General features: G+C 33.5%; 1 protein-coding gene across 8 annotated transcripts in view; it reads left to right on the top strand.

The window, feature by feature from the left end:
• The window catches only part of LOC110453618 (calbindin-32-like), a 74,201-nt gene extending 60,213 nt beyond the window's left edge, over positions 1-13,988 (top strand). For 7 of the 8 annotated variants that reach the window (XM_021502637.1, XM_021502638.1, XM_021502640.1 and 4 more), the window contains 4 exons: positions 5,147-5,203; positions 6,060-6,131; positions 6,484-6,504; positions 10,812-13,988. In XM_021502637.1, coding sequence (XP_021358312.1) covers positions 5,147-5,203; positions 6,060-6,131; positions 6,484-6,504; positions 10,812-10,964 — 303 coding nt within the window. In that variant the 3' untranslated portion in view covers positions 10,965-13,988. The remainder of the gene's footprint in view (positions 1-5,146; positions 5,204-6,059; positions 6,132-6,483; positions 6,505-10,811) is intronic. The other variant, XM_021502639.1, reaches the window with a different exon arrangement.
• The last annotated feature ends 1,904 nt before the right edge of the window (positions 13,989-15,892 follow it).

The raw sequence follows: 15,892 nt of genomic DNA, 5'->3' as shown, positions 1-15,892 counted from the left end.
CTAATATATATAGAAACACCCGGATGTGGTCTATGAAAATGTATACCATGTCTTTAGTGTAATATGCACGTAAAAACCAACTTGTTCTTTTTAAGGCTTATACGTTTTACCGTTTGTTTCATGAGAAAATTGACTTCATATTCCGTCTTTGCGTATTGCAGAGTTATCTTCTCTTGGGAGCAGGTACTGATTGTTACGTCATTGGTTTGTGTGAGAAAATTACGTCGTTTTCTCAAAAATTGATGACGTTACTCTCACAGACAAGTGACGTAACAATCAATACCTGCCCTCAAGAGAAGATAACTCTGCAATACGAAAAGACGGAATACCTGTATTGAAAGCAACATAACTCAAATGCAATGTAACTTGTTTATCAAATGAATGTTTATAAAGTATCATATTTTATATACATGAATGTAAGAAAAGCATAAAATACAGAGGAACAAAAAGGACGACGTTTTAACCATATATTGTATGAAGCACTCCTGTAACTGTCGTATACACGCAGCCTCAATGAGCTATACGTACATAACTAAAACCCTACAGATAAGATCAGAATATTTTATTCAGAAAATGTAAACATTTCGCCACGACTGTTTGTTGATGTTATATTGTATTGAAGTCTACTTGTTACTTCGATACGCTTAGATAGAATATTTTGATTTACTATTTTTGTACAAGATTGTTTTTAAAAGACAAAACAAAAAGGCAGCATATTAACCACAGTGTACCAATGTTGGATAATGTGTTGCAACCACTTCACAAACACCTTGTATATACGCACGCTTTACAATGTAAACATATAACTTTAATAAATGAAAGCATTCTTCGAATACCCACAACTGGTCAGTCTGTTAGTGTTATGTAAATACCCATCAACTTGTCTAAGGTTATTTAGAAGCCATCGTTTCGTTAGTGTATCATTATTCTGTTGATACCTACCAACTGTTCAGTCACTTAACGTTCTATGGGTACTGATCTACTGTCTTTAATAAATCTGTAAATACCCATCAATTGGTCAAGCTATAAAAACTCCACTCCGCGGATACCCAAGAATTGGTCAGGCTGTAAGTATTATATGTATACCAAACAATGGGTCCGGCCATAAACACTCCGTGGATACACAAAAATTGGTCAGGTTATTAGCACTCGGGGGATACCAAACAGTTGGTCAAGCTTTTAGCAGTAGATACCGAACAGTATTGGTCATGCTATTAGCATTCATTATATACCGAACAATATTGGCCATGCTATTAGCATTCTGTTGATGACCAGCAATGGGTCATGCTATTAACATTCCGTTGATACATATTAATTAGTGAAGCTATTAGCATTCTTTGGACACCAAACAATTAGTCAGACGATAAGCTTTCTGCATATACCAAACAAAAGGTCAGGCTATTAACACTCCGTGGAAACCCAACAATTGGTCATGCTATTAGTATACAGTGGATACCCACCAACTGGTCAAGCTATTGGCATTCTGTGTATACAAAACACTTGGTCAGGCTATTATCACTTCACGGAAACACCATAGTTGGTCAGGCTATTAGCATTCAGTTGATAACCATCAATGGGTCAGGCTATTAGTACTCAGTGGTGAATACCAAACAACTGGTCAGGCTATTAGCATTCTGTGGATACCCAACAGTTGGTCAGGCTATTAGTACTCAGTTAATATCTAACAATTGGGTCAGGTTATTATCATTCTGAAGATATTCACCAACTACTCAGTCTTTATTTCTTTTCTAACGTCCATTAAAGTCAATATGTTAGCATACTATGAATAATTGTATTAAGTTGATACTCAGTCTATCAATGATACTTATTTCAATCAGTTCAAGTGCTTAAGCACCAGGAAACCCGCAGCAATATATATACCATATCATTATACAATTGTTTCATGGCTATTTGGGGAACAGTCAAATCTATCATCCCTCGGTAGGGGGAGGCCCTGGGGAAGTGTTTGCCCGAGCCCGCTAGGCCAAGGGCAAACAGCTCAACAGGGCTTTCCCCTACCGAGGAATGATAGTTTTGACTGATCCCCAAATAGTCATGAAACAAATGGTTTATTACAAAATAAATATTAGTATCAATGCTGCATGCAATGTTGCCATTGCTTCAACACTGAGTCGCGGTCACCGAAACGCTTTAACGGGGCTCTCGAGGAGGGATTTCTGCGCATCGAATTCGCGCCGGGTAACAGTTCGGTCTGACCGGGAAAACAGTTTTGACTGTTTCACCCCTACAGCATAAATTGGACAAAAGGCAAGAAACAGTCAAAAATGACTAATTATAATTTATATAGACTATTGGGTAATAATAGAAATTGTTTCTCATTCGTAGCGAAGAGAAAAATATCAAGCGCAAGGGGAAATATTTTTTATGTGTCCAGAACAGATTTTTGCCAGGGGTTACCACTTATCTGTCTACGTGTGATTGATTTCTCTTGACTGCAATTTTACAAATTAGTACTGAAATGCAACATCCACGTCGTGCTTCATTCGCTCGAACACGACGTCACATCATTATTCTTGTACAGTGCGTGCTAGCTCTCCGAACCCAGGGCAAGACTAATTCTCTTGACAAGAAACATTCATTATTCCTTTTCCACGCACATTGGGGTATTTTTTACTTTGCATTCGATGTGATGAAACTGATGTAAAGTTTTCGTTTGAGTACACGTAAAAATCGTTATTACTGGATAAAAAACAAATTGTTAATATATATGCAATGTCATGAGCTATTTAATTATACAATTAGGGTCAACATATTGCAGTGTACAACGCTATTTTCCTTAAGCGATCAATACATGTTTTGTTACAAATCTATGCCCAACTCCGTACATCTTTTAGTTCAGATGAACTAGTTTAATAAATATGTTTTGAAATAAATATATATACACATCATCAAAGTTATAAATTCATTTATTGTTACTACCAAAGAATTGCCTAGGGTTGCCAAATGTGTGTACGTTGTCTTCTTCATGATCATATCAAGTCTGCAAAAAATCGAAATGAAAATGACGAATACAGTTTCATTATATGTCGAAGTTTACAAAGTAGTTGTCACATCAACCCTGTGTGTTTACTAACGAGAATAAACTGTAACCAATTATAAGAAGCTATATGCATGTTTAATTAGCACACAATAGGTCACTACATAGCTGCTGTTGGTCACTTATTTATCACTATTCAATGGTATAACACGTTTTGTGTTGCTGCTAAATACGATATACTTGACAAACTCTTTTTTTCAATAAAAAAATGTAATTGAAAATTCTATGTTCATTTGGCGTACGCAGTTAACATGAATATACCATGGACCGTTAGAGACTTTGGGTCAGTTGTTACCAGTGGTTCAGTTATTGTTTGATTTTATGTTATATTTTGTAATTCGCCATTTGAATTCAATATATGGAAAATATAATTCAACTTAAAGGTGAATATTCATTGTATGCGAGCATAGGTAAACAATAGTAATGGTTCGAATTATTAAAAACACTTGATCTGTTATGTTTTCATGCACGTATATTTGAGTAATTCAGATGAACATGTGTACCAATCTTTTCTGGTACATTTTTGGTTCGGAAAATAAATTTGACTATCACAGTTAAATGTTCAATTTTCAACAACGAATCGCAATAAATGCAATCATGATGTAATTTTTACGTCAAATGCGCTGTAATAATGAAATATAGATATACACATGTACAGGGAAAGGTGTCTGTGTTGCTTAAGTGTAATTACACATTTAGTGTAATTACTTACACGTTTTCTCAACTTGTGGTCAATTACAATGTCTGATGGTAAGTGATGAATGTGATATATTCAGTAACATTGAACTTGGAAAATGGCTTATTCTAAGTTTGAATAAGCTTATGCCAAATCATTTAAAGGTGTTTACACATATGCTTAACGGCAATACCATATATTTAAACTAATGTTCTGTAGCGCTTCACATATTTCACTTGTAGTTTAATATTCAACTTAATTTGTTTCCTTTGATTTGTTTTAATTGTTTTCTTTGTCACCCAAAGAAACATTATTATCACTGAGTGTGCAATTCCGTCTTTGCGTATTGCAGAGTTATCTTCTCCTGTGAGCAGGTATTGATTGTTACGTCATTAGTTTGTGTGAGAAAATTACGTCTTTTTCTCAACAATTGATGACGTTACTCTCACAACCAATGACGTAACAATCAATACCTGCTCACATGGGAAGATAACTCTGCAATACGCAAAGACGGAATTGTCATCATGGCATTTCCATGATAATGCATGGATGACATTAGCTAATATCACATACTCCTACGTACGCATTAGCTTCAATAAGGGCATAAGGCTACTGCTTCATAATTTGTTAGTATCATATATATTTGTCAGAAGTTTCATACTAGTGATGTTCATATCAGTTTAAGATTTATAAATACCAATAGTAATGGTAGTAATTATCATATAATTTTGAGTATGATTTATAAATGCAATTAGCAATTAGTTATACCGTTAATCTTTATATTGTTTTGAGTATATAAGTGCCAGAAGTGACACCAGTGCTTGCAATATTAGTTTGAGTAGCATTTAAATTTCCAGTAGTTATACTAGTGATTGTCATATTAGGTTTAGTATGATTTAAAATGATGTAAGTAATACCATTTGTTGTCATAATTGTTTGAAAATAATTTATATATGTAAGTAGTAAAACTAGTAATTGTTTTAATATTTTAAGTATGATATTTCAATGCCTTTATAATACTTGCAATTCTCATAATCGCTTTTGTATTATATTTAAGGACCCCTGTCCAACTGGACTGTGGTTTTTCTTATCAGTTTGGATATATCTGTAATACAGTTTTCCTTTTATTCTTATGAATTAGAGTATGTTTGCACAATTGATGCATGAGATATGCAATATTCAACATCAGGTGCTACTCGATAAATAGGTATACACGGCAGCATATTCATTTAGCATAGGGAATAACTGGTTATAATTGAGACTGTTCGGCGAAATTAGATTAAATTGATTAATGACCATTTGTCATTATTGAATTGAACAACAAAGACTAAATAATTGTAAAATTCATTATCAGAATATAATTAAATTTTAATGTGCATTTTAAGGTAATTTATTATTGTTTTTCATTACAGAGTGCTAACAAAATGACTCACGATGACATCAAACGAGTGTTTAATCTCTACGACAGGGTATGTCCTTTATTGGCATGTGTCCAAAGTCAGTGTTACATGAAAATTTTAAGAAAAGCTACAAGAAATTACATAAATAACAGTGTCTTCATTTCATTTCAAAATTATTTTATTGTTGCAATTAACAATAGGATTGGGCACAGGCATTGCCTATGAAAGCCCTTTCCATATAGAAAGACATACATTTCAAACATCTACTGCATGTAAATTATAGATGTAATATATTCAGATAGGTAGATACAATGAGAGAGAGAGAGAGAGAGAGATTAGCAGTCTAATTGGAATATCAGAGACTTCAACAGGGTAGATATAGTGTTTGGTTACGGCACGTCAAAGTCACTGTCACTACACACAGTGCCATATTAACCAGTAACACTAGAATTACAGGAAATTACTGATACATAATATAATATGTTGTACAATAGGGTTAAAATCTTCCAGAATTTTCTATATAATCTAGGACACAAGAGAGAACAAATACATTTGTTTCAATACTTAAATCTAGTATCTTGAATATGATGCTACCCTCAAGAAGAAAAACGTGTATGGAAAACATGATTCAATAATACAATTGAACGGCCTGCATTGAATATTCCATATATAGGGATTATATTAACATATCAACATCACAAATCATGTACAAAATCTGCAGCTCACGACATTTATTCACCTGGGTTATGAGGTTAATGACGTCCTTATCATTTACTATAATGTAGAACCCTGGAATACAACAGTACATCATGTCTGTTCAGCTCAAACAAAATAAAAGTAATCCGGAAAGGCGGAAAGTTCGAGACAAAAATCATACCCAGGTGAATGGAATCTAGTTGACATCTAAAGTTATTCTCTTAAACAGGATGAAAATGGTTCAATAGAGAATGAGGAGCTGAATGGCTTCCTTAAGGATCTGATGGAGCTCGTGGAAGAGGTATGTCATTATTGTATTGTATTTTAAAAAAAACTCGATAAATTCAAATTGATTATAATATTTTGACAGAAAGTGTTATCATTTCCTAAAATATACTCTAAAATCCGTTGTATTTAGTTGATACGATTTAAAAATGAAATATTGCCAGTTTTCAATTTATATTGCACTGCTTATTTATAATTTATAAAAATGTTTCTGAAAACTTTATTTTTAGTTGACGTGAATTTAATGCAATTGCAAAATCATAACTGAGCGATTAAAGTACAAAAGGTTTTAACAAAAATGTTTTAACAAGCGTTAAATAAAACAATATACAAGTCCTTTATCAAATACCAATGTTACTACTATCCAGGGAATGCCAGCTGAAGCAAAGGTATGACGTAATAATAGACAGTATAGGGGAAAGGTGTTTACCATGGATGTCGCAAATGTATAATCTTCTATCCATTTAGGAAACATGGCACGCTTCAGTGTTATGCTACATATACAACCGACCTTTAACGAACGATTCGAATTCGTCGGGCGCATATCTAAATCCGACGGAGAACGTATCAAAATTGCAGTTGACAACATTCCTGGAGTCAGTTTTATAATAAGTTATTAAATCTTAATTTACTGTCAGAAACATGATTTTATCTACGGAATCCCACGGCCTTTGGGAATATAAATTATGTATCGGTCAATCTCAAAACCATGTTGTTTTCAATGGATGCTCAACACTATCCGACTGTCATGCTGTCAAACGAAAAATGTGGTATGCTTTTAGTAAAAAAAAACTCCAATAATCGCGATCAAAACATCCCGGACAGGAGTTTGATATTAAACTTAGATCGTAATAAAAAGAGTCCATCCTTATCAAGGACTGAAGGACTTCAACGATAAAGTAACAGAACAGGTTCAATATAATGTCAACAAACATTCCGCCAGATCTTACTAATATTAGATTCCGCCAGATCTTACTAATATTAGATTCCGCCAGATCTTACTAATATTAGATTCCGCCAGATCTTACTAATATTAGATTCCGCCGGGAAACAACATTTACAGATGTTTGACAATACTTCGACAAAGATTCTTGTTTACATCACATATCAAGAAGCATGGTAACCAAAATGGAAGTAAATATTTTAAACATGCATTTCAGTCAATATATGTACAATCAGACTGTTGGAACAGCCATTCTTGCGGAAACAATGGCGAGGTTTCTATGGTTATTATTCCGTCAGGCGACAAACAAGAAATGGGAACCATTCGAGAATTCCGTTATAATTTAAACGGTCCCAAGTTAGTCTAACATTAGGAGGGAGAAACCCGAGCTGTTTCCGATAAGAAAAAACATTCACATGTAATAATGAGATAACATCAAATGATTAATGCAAAGTGACGGCAATCGTTAATATAGCTCACAAAATATGGCGGTCCTGCTTCAATTACTTAGGCCTCATGGAAACCTCGATCACAACATATACAGATGTATATTTTATATAGTTTCGTTTGATACAGTAAGGGGTGAAAATGACAATCGTCAATACTATTTCCGGTCCATTTAATAACTAGTCAGCCTCATATATTAACTGCTATGCATATTGTTTCTAAAATCAAAATCCAGAATGGCGGATTAAGGATATAAGCTTAGCAATCTTACTCTGGTGAAATGGCAGTGATATTTACAAAAAAAAGGCGTATAAATAATATTTTAGAAACTTGATTGCTTTAGTTGGACGAGGCACTGGGTCCATACCAGACAGTATGTTTGAACATGAAAATGATTGATTTGGATATTCTCGTCACTTTTTGAAGAAAAAACCTTCCCCTGGCCTGTCCGGTACACTGTTGCATATCCTGTTTAGTTTAAATTGATGTAGTTGGGTGGTATTGGGGGCTTCTAGGGACCAGAAGGATGTGAACTACTGTCATTCAAAATTGTTATGTTCTTCAGAAATCCCGACGAAAAAGTGAAGTGAAAACTTGTTAATTATATTTCCGGGCGGAATCTGATATAACAAAGATATGTTCCCCGGCGGAATATTTAATGACAATATGTTGAGTCCTTAATACCCATTAATATTGACAACTTTCTAACAGCTTAAATTCAGCATCAAACCTCAGTCCGAGATGTTTTGATTGTGTATATTAGATATTTTAACAAAGCAAGCATACTTGTCGTTTGACGGTATGAGAGCCATATAGTCTTAAGCATCAAATGAAAATGTGAAAGTTTTGAGATTAACTGATTAATGATTTGAATACTTCAATGATCGTGGAGTTCCCTTGGCATTATCGTATTTCCGGCTGTGATTAAGAATTTCATTCACTTATAAAGACCTGACTCCAACTTGTCAACTGCAATTCAGATATGTTCCCCGTCGGAATTAGATATGCTCCCCGACGAAATTGAATCTTCCGCTAAAACCTTATGCATACTCTTTTTTTAACGAAGATTGTACTACTGTGTCATTCATCGTGATGTGATTGTGTGGACCTTCTCCTCTTGAATAGCCATTTTCAATTCAGAAAATCACGTATAAACATGTATTTCATGTTATATAATTGTGCTGATTTATTTAAACACGCCACTGATTTTAATTCAACAGCCTTTGAATCGACATTGTCGAACAATAATCTAATGGAGTATTTGACAGAGAAAGGTCCCACACAAGAAGAGGGCTAGGCTGGTTTACGGCATTTTAATATAAAGGTTGATTGCATTTCGTGCAATACTTACCCTTCACATACTCTTCTCTCGGATTTGCTTCCCATTGATAAGTACATGTAATACACATATGGGGTTGATATGAATTAAACATTATAGCATTACACTAGTACATTATATTTAATATGTTTTTGTCAGATTTTGAGATTGTAAAAGACATATTGGACCAATTTTGATACTTACAACCACAAATTTGAATTAGTGATAATAAGGGAAATATTGACATTTACATGTTTGTTTGTGTTTCTAATGTTTAATGAAATAACTACGTGAATGGGAGGAAAAGAAAAAAGAAATTTGATCGATCTTTCAGTAAACTAAGGTAAAGGGTAGTTATGCACCAGCTATTATCGTTAAGACGTGCTTTTCAGATATTTTTTGCAAATTGCATCCCTTCTTTCTAATAACCAAAAAAACAAATCAATTTCAAAAGTCGCCGAGGCATTATAAACCCGATTTCCGTGCAAGTACTACTTTATGAAAGCCCCTTCCCTTCCATTGATACCAAGTTTAACGAGTTAACTATAAAAATAAAGGTTTCATAGCTGCTGATGTTTGATCTTTCTTGTAAGCAAAAATATATGTATATATAAAGAACCTTAGACAAAGGAACACAAATTAGTTTCCCTGGCTTAGAGTTACTTAGTTATGCTACCTAACTACCTTTCATTTTAATACCCTGTATTTACAATTCTTTGATGACCACATTGGTAAACATTGTACGTTCGCAAATGGATGGGTCCCAAGATGGGTCCTTTTAAACTGTAATTCTTTAAAATGCATCGCACAATATAATATTATTCCATGCGGAAATATGTGTAGAAAATGACTAAAACAGTGGCGATGGCTATTATGTATATTTTGACTTGGTGGTATCAGCTTTAGCATCTGACAGCTAAAGCTTAGTTTCTCCAAAATAAGAGAAAAACATATGTTTCAATATGTGTTCCGTTGCGGTAAGATTGTAAAGCCCGGTTTTTAAAAAAGCACATTCCTCGTTCCACCTTACCCAAGCTATCCTGTAAATGTTTCTTTTATTATAACTCAGTATATATTCCAACGTATTTGCATAAAGAAACTCACAATGAAACAGAGATGTAATCACTTAAGCACTGTTAAGAAATAATTGTGTTGGATAAAAAAAATGCATACAGCTAAATATTTGCATGGCTATGATAACATATATATCACCTCTACCTCAGATCAAATACACTTCAGTGTATTAAAAGATTAGCATATATAAATGTCATCGCATGCCAGGTGATATAAATGTATATGTTTAAAATTACGTTTGTTTTTTCATAAACAAATTCGTTACATAGAGACTGTTTTTGTATTTAGCGTCGAATGATGAAGCTGTCCTTTATTTCAGGGAAAGATAAATCTACATAATATGGGTAGTCGGAGTTTGGCCGTCGCATTTAAGATAATGAAGGTTACTTAAAAATCATAATACTACAGTCAGTATATATACATATAATCTACCTTAAAATCGATCTTGTCAAGTTCCAATTATAACACTGAAGCTATCAATGTGTTTATATAATATGACGATATGTCTGCTTAAATACATGTATACTACCTCAAAGTAAATACCTAAATATTATACAGGAATCACAGTCCACAAACTGATTCATTAAGCATTGATGGTGTCTTTATTACGGATTCAAAATATAATTAAGGCTCAAGCAAATACGGTACGTAAATGTTTCCATTGTGTGTATTATTACAGAAAATGCACGAAGAATTTGTTCACGAAAAGTAGGTCTCAATCTGACAAAAAAAAACATTGTTTTCTGTTTAAAAAGGTACTTTGCTTCCTATACTTACATGTGAACTACTCTATTAGTAGGCATGTATATTTTAAAACCTTTATTTTTAATTACTTTTAATATGAAATATTCATCATGTGTAACAACTTTATAAAATGAATTGTTTCAAATGTTGGCATGTTATAAATTATACAGGACTATGACGAGGAAGATCTGAACGAGTGCAAGAAGATACTTTTGGATAAGTGTGATCTTAACCATGACGGGAAAATCAATCTTGATGAACTGAGCATGATCCTCATGTCGTACAATAGGTCTTCCAGTGACACGGAGTGTGCCAAAGAATAACATGCCAAAGAATTTACAGGTCGGGGTCACAAATATGTCGTCTGTTGCATCAAATCAGTTTGAACGAAAAAAAGAATTCTTGTGTAGAAGAATAGGGATAATCACTGTATTTGTCAATGAATGAGAGTGAAAATGAAACGTTTTTTTCATATTATGTTCGATTAACTGAAATGAAGACTTTAAAATGAAAGGAATCTTGATGCATGCGTTTAAAGCTATAACATGAAAGAGTAGCAGTCCGTGGTTGTATTTATAATATTTCCCAGCATTCTTTGTGATGTCATAATAAATATAGTGAAGGTAGTCATAGGGAGGGATTGTGAAATTTGTGCTGTCATTATATAGTACAGGTAGTCATGGGAACATTGACTTAGCACAGCGAACAAGGAAAGGCCTCAGCATGTCATATACAATTAGTGACCTTGACTTTCTTATTATGTTATGAAATATAAGCTTTATATTATTGCATTGTATATCTATAAAATGTCCAAATCATACATTAAGAATTATTTTAAACAAATTTAAAATGCTTGTAAAATCATTTATATATTGCTTTGTTTAATACAAAAAGTATATCCAAAGTGCGACAGACTGTTACACAGTAACCCGATGTTTACGTTTCCGGTTTTTTTAACACTTGTCTTGTAACTTATTTCTTTGCAACATGAATGGGGAGAGGTTACCAGTTATTATTGTGTTCTATTATATCTATCTTTACATCGGATTTAATTGTAAATGTAAATATTCTGCTTACGGTAAATGTTCTTTCTCAGTCGAAATTTCCATCAATTATCTCTTTTTCAATTGTTTTTAATTGTTACAATCATTGTTTTAAATTTATTGATTATTATTGAGAATATATTACATTGTGAGATTCCAACAGTATATTGTCATGAGAATATCTTAATCGCTCAAATCTCCTTATAAGGTAACTACAAATTAGAGATCAATTCATACATATGTATTTATGGTGAAATCAGTGCCCAATAATACGTGACAATTTTAAACAAAATACACGTGTAGTCAAAGTTTAGATCGATTTGATTGTTTATGTGAGAGGAATGAAGTCAGTAGAATAGTGTTTTTGACCGGCACAGTTTGGGAGCTTTAATCAAACTTTGACAAAACAAAACGTACAGTAGAAATAAATCACACGTTTAGTTAATTTAGATAGGTAGAATTGCATGCAGTAAGTTGAATTGTTACCACGTTATGTTTTATAATTTAAATGGCTGAATATTACATCATACAAGTAAAAACTGTTCTGGAACGTAAGTCAGCGTCAAAAAACAAACCAAAGATAAAATTTCAAATAATATGGAAAAAAAATAAAACACTTTATCTCCGGATAAACAGTTAAAATTAAAAACTTTCTCAACACATTAATTAGATGATCGGTATCATAACCAGGATATCACAAAGCTAGTCCAACATACCGTCAGCCTGACAATACCATAAGATCAACAAAGACAGTGACACCAAGTCTCATTGTGTTATCTATAGACCTCCACTTGTCACTTAAAATTGTATGCATATTTTTTTTAATCTTGCGTCCAGTTTTTTATCTTTCTTTTCTCATTTTTGATTCCCTATAATCTGAATTTGAAAACAATTTAAGATTAATTGGCACAGTGTACTTAGAAGGAATGGCTCTACTCAAAGTTCTAATCAGTATTAATTAGTTAATCTTCTATCAGGAACTTAGATTTCGCCTAAAATATATGACTACTTTCTGAACACCTTTTATAGGTGCAAATTAATAGAACATTCTCTTCTTTGATTTCTTTATTAAATATCTCTTGTAGTGTATTAGACTGAAACTAATATTTTTACACTTAATATTTATTGTTTATGTACCTTTACGAAGCAGGCTTCACATCGACATGATGTTTTTTTTTCTACCTTTCTACTTTATCTCTATTGACAATTAAACAAACACACCTTATATACATATTTGCTCAAAACTGTACCTACCTTTCTTTAACAGAGCCTTTCTGTGAATCATAGGTTACCCTTCCCAGGGCATATTAATGAAGTGCCCTTTTTGGTATTGTTACGTGTCATATTTTTTTTCTTTTGTTTTTAATTAATTAATTAATAATCAAATCATTTAATTATAATCTTCCACATAAAATATACCGAACTATGAAGACTCGTGTGTGTTCCCCAGATATGGCTATCAAAATCCTAGAAGGAATGACGGTGCACTGGTGTTTAAGAAAATGTGTTGTTTACAAATCAAAATATGAAATTTTAATTAAAAAGCGCATAGCTAACACAAGGTGTTTTGCACAACAGAGTAATAGGAAAACAACAAATTTGCAGACGTCATGCTGTGAGATTTAACCTTTAATTTATGCTTGAATATCGAACGTTTTAGCTATAAACATCTGTTATGATTGTCATAAACAATATAGTTATTTTCAATATTACAATAATCAAATACAAACATTGATATACGACTTCCCCCTTATAACAGCAGGTATGTGGTAGATTTTTATTGGATAGTCTCTGTCTCAAGATATGACATATCAAAGAGGGTACATAAACCATTTGATAAAATAAACTGACAAAATCAGGGTGTAAGATAAAGACTCGGTGATGTGGGGCCTGGTTGTTGTTGGACAAGAACTTCAATGATCTTCACGATTCTCAAAGTCAAGTTGACTGTTCCGTTTGCAATGCATAACGTTAAATGTGAAACATGGGTGCTAAACAATCACAGCTTTATTCGACAATACATTTGTACAATGGAATGTGTCTTGCATGCAGTTTAAGGGCATTTTCGCTATTATTATCGAAAGTTTTATCAATCAAACAGGAAATATAGTCACTTCATGTAAAGAAACTGGAATTTCTTAATGTTTCAATCATCTATATATCAGACGCACATATTAAAACTTGCTTCTGTTATAACGTTCACTCAATGTATTTGAGATACTTATAAAACAAATTGTACATATATTATTCGATATGCTTTTATTGTGCTTTTTAATAAAATAAATTTGGAAAGAGCGCATCTTATCAATGAGTTTGTTTTTTCCATAACTTTTATTACTACTGTTGATTCAGGGTATTGTTCAATTCATTCATTCAATAGGAACAGGTGCTTCAGATTGTTCGTGGAATAGAATAAATTCTTCAACATCGGAAGGGTCCTCGGGTGCGAGTTTTGAGAGTAAATGTAACTGCAGTTCGCCGAGAACAAATCTTGTTATTTTGACAGCCCCTGCAATCATTGATGAAGTGGTAAAGATGACGACGCCATTTTCAATGACATATTACACTACTCTCAAAACTCGCATCAATGGAATACACTATTATCAGAAGCAGTAGGGAAATTGTTAGAAGCACCAAAAGAGGAAGACGTTGACAAAAATTGTTAGAAAATCAGCAAGGTCACACAGATACCTTGGGGGAAAATTGGCCATGAAAGCTATATTGGTATCGAGTAATGAGTATTGTCCGATTGTATTTAACACCTGTTTGAATAGATCAATGTTTCAGACCAACAGAGCACAATTAATATCAGAGTTTCTCAAACAAACTTTTAATAAACAGTAATAAGATTTGAACAAGTTTCGTTCCTTTTTTACCTTAATTTATTGGAATTAAAAACATCGTTTTTTTATTACGGATCATTAAGACATAGTACGATTAGCATGTGAATGGTAACTTTGGAGAGAAAAAAACAAAAAACAGAGAATCAGTCAATTAATGCAAACTTAGATTTCAAATGTAAAATATGGGGACAACGTCAACAGTGAACAAATAAGGACAAGAGTAATGTTCAAAAATCGATACGAATCCTCGTCAATATGAGCTGAGACTTCAAAAAGTGTTGTTGAGGGATATGCGTTCTGAGTTAATTCACCCACCACATGCACATCATTATATCTCCCTGCAGGGATCGGGAAAAGATGCTGCTACCCATTGTATGTATCGTAGGAGGTGACTAATGAAGGAACCCCCTGCAGAATCGGGGATTTGCTTTGGTGTCCTCTATTTGGGGACACAAAGGCGACCAAAATAAATCTGCTGCACCCATTGAAATATTTGGAATCTTTATCATTCTTTCTACTTCTAGTTACCTTTTATTTCTTAGCGCCTTGCTTGGCAACACCTCACTTTTCGCTTTAATGTTGAGCGTTCGCCCAGGTGAGGAAGGCAATGGGTTCTGTCCCAAGGCTGGGACATACCAAAGTCCTTAAAAATGGTAGCTGTTATTCCCTGCTTAACGTTCAGCATTTAGGGGAATGGCAGCAACTGGTTCACCCGTTGTCAGTATAATGTGACCGGTCGGAATGCTGTGCTGGGTACCTTCGGCATTGTATTTCAGCGAGATAGCACTATAAAGCCGGCATCAGATCCGCACTATCACAAGGAGGCAACATACACACATGCAAGCATGCATATACTACACACATGGAGGCACGTCCTTAAATGACCTTAGCTGTTGATAGTACGTTAAATAAAATTGAACCAATACATAAAAATGTGCATCAAAAAATAACTACCCATGTTCACGACTATAAATATTTCGGAAAAGGTTTGGCAAAATATATTTGTCCATTTTAAGATTATATTCAAGAATGGATTGACCCCTTTGATGTAACTGAGAGTTAAATCAATGACAGCAGGATACCATACTGATTAACCATACTCGTTTAAACCAGTGTTGCTATCGTTATGTTATAAGAAGAAATATCAATATATTTGTAGAGAAATTGTTTGCATAGATTATTAACATTCGCAATCAATGTTTTGAATATAAAAAGGGGGTTATTTCACTTAATAAATCTGAACAAGGACACGAAATATAGACATCATAGTGATGTTCCATTTGCATCCACATATCCACTTCACTATAGAGTGAAAGAAAATAGCAGTTCCTAGTGATGGTGTACTGCATTTTATACTGAATAGAC

The sequence above is a fragment of the Mizuhopecten yessoensis genome, unplaced genomic scaffold (assembly GCF_002113885.1).
Source record: "Mizuhopecten yessoensis strain PY_sf001 unplaced genomic scaffold, ASM211388v2 scaffold7473, whole genome shotgun sequence".
Taxonomy (NCBI): domain Eukaryota; kingdom Metazoa; phylum Mollusca; class Bivalvia; order Pectinida; family Pectinidae; genus Mizuhopecten; species Mizuhopecten yessoensis.
The sequence above is the reverse complement of the archived record's forward strand: the minus strand, read 5'-3'. Positions and strand labels throughout refer to the sequence as shown.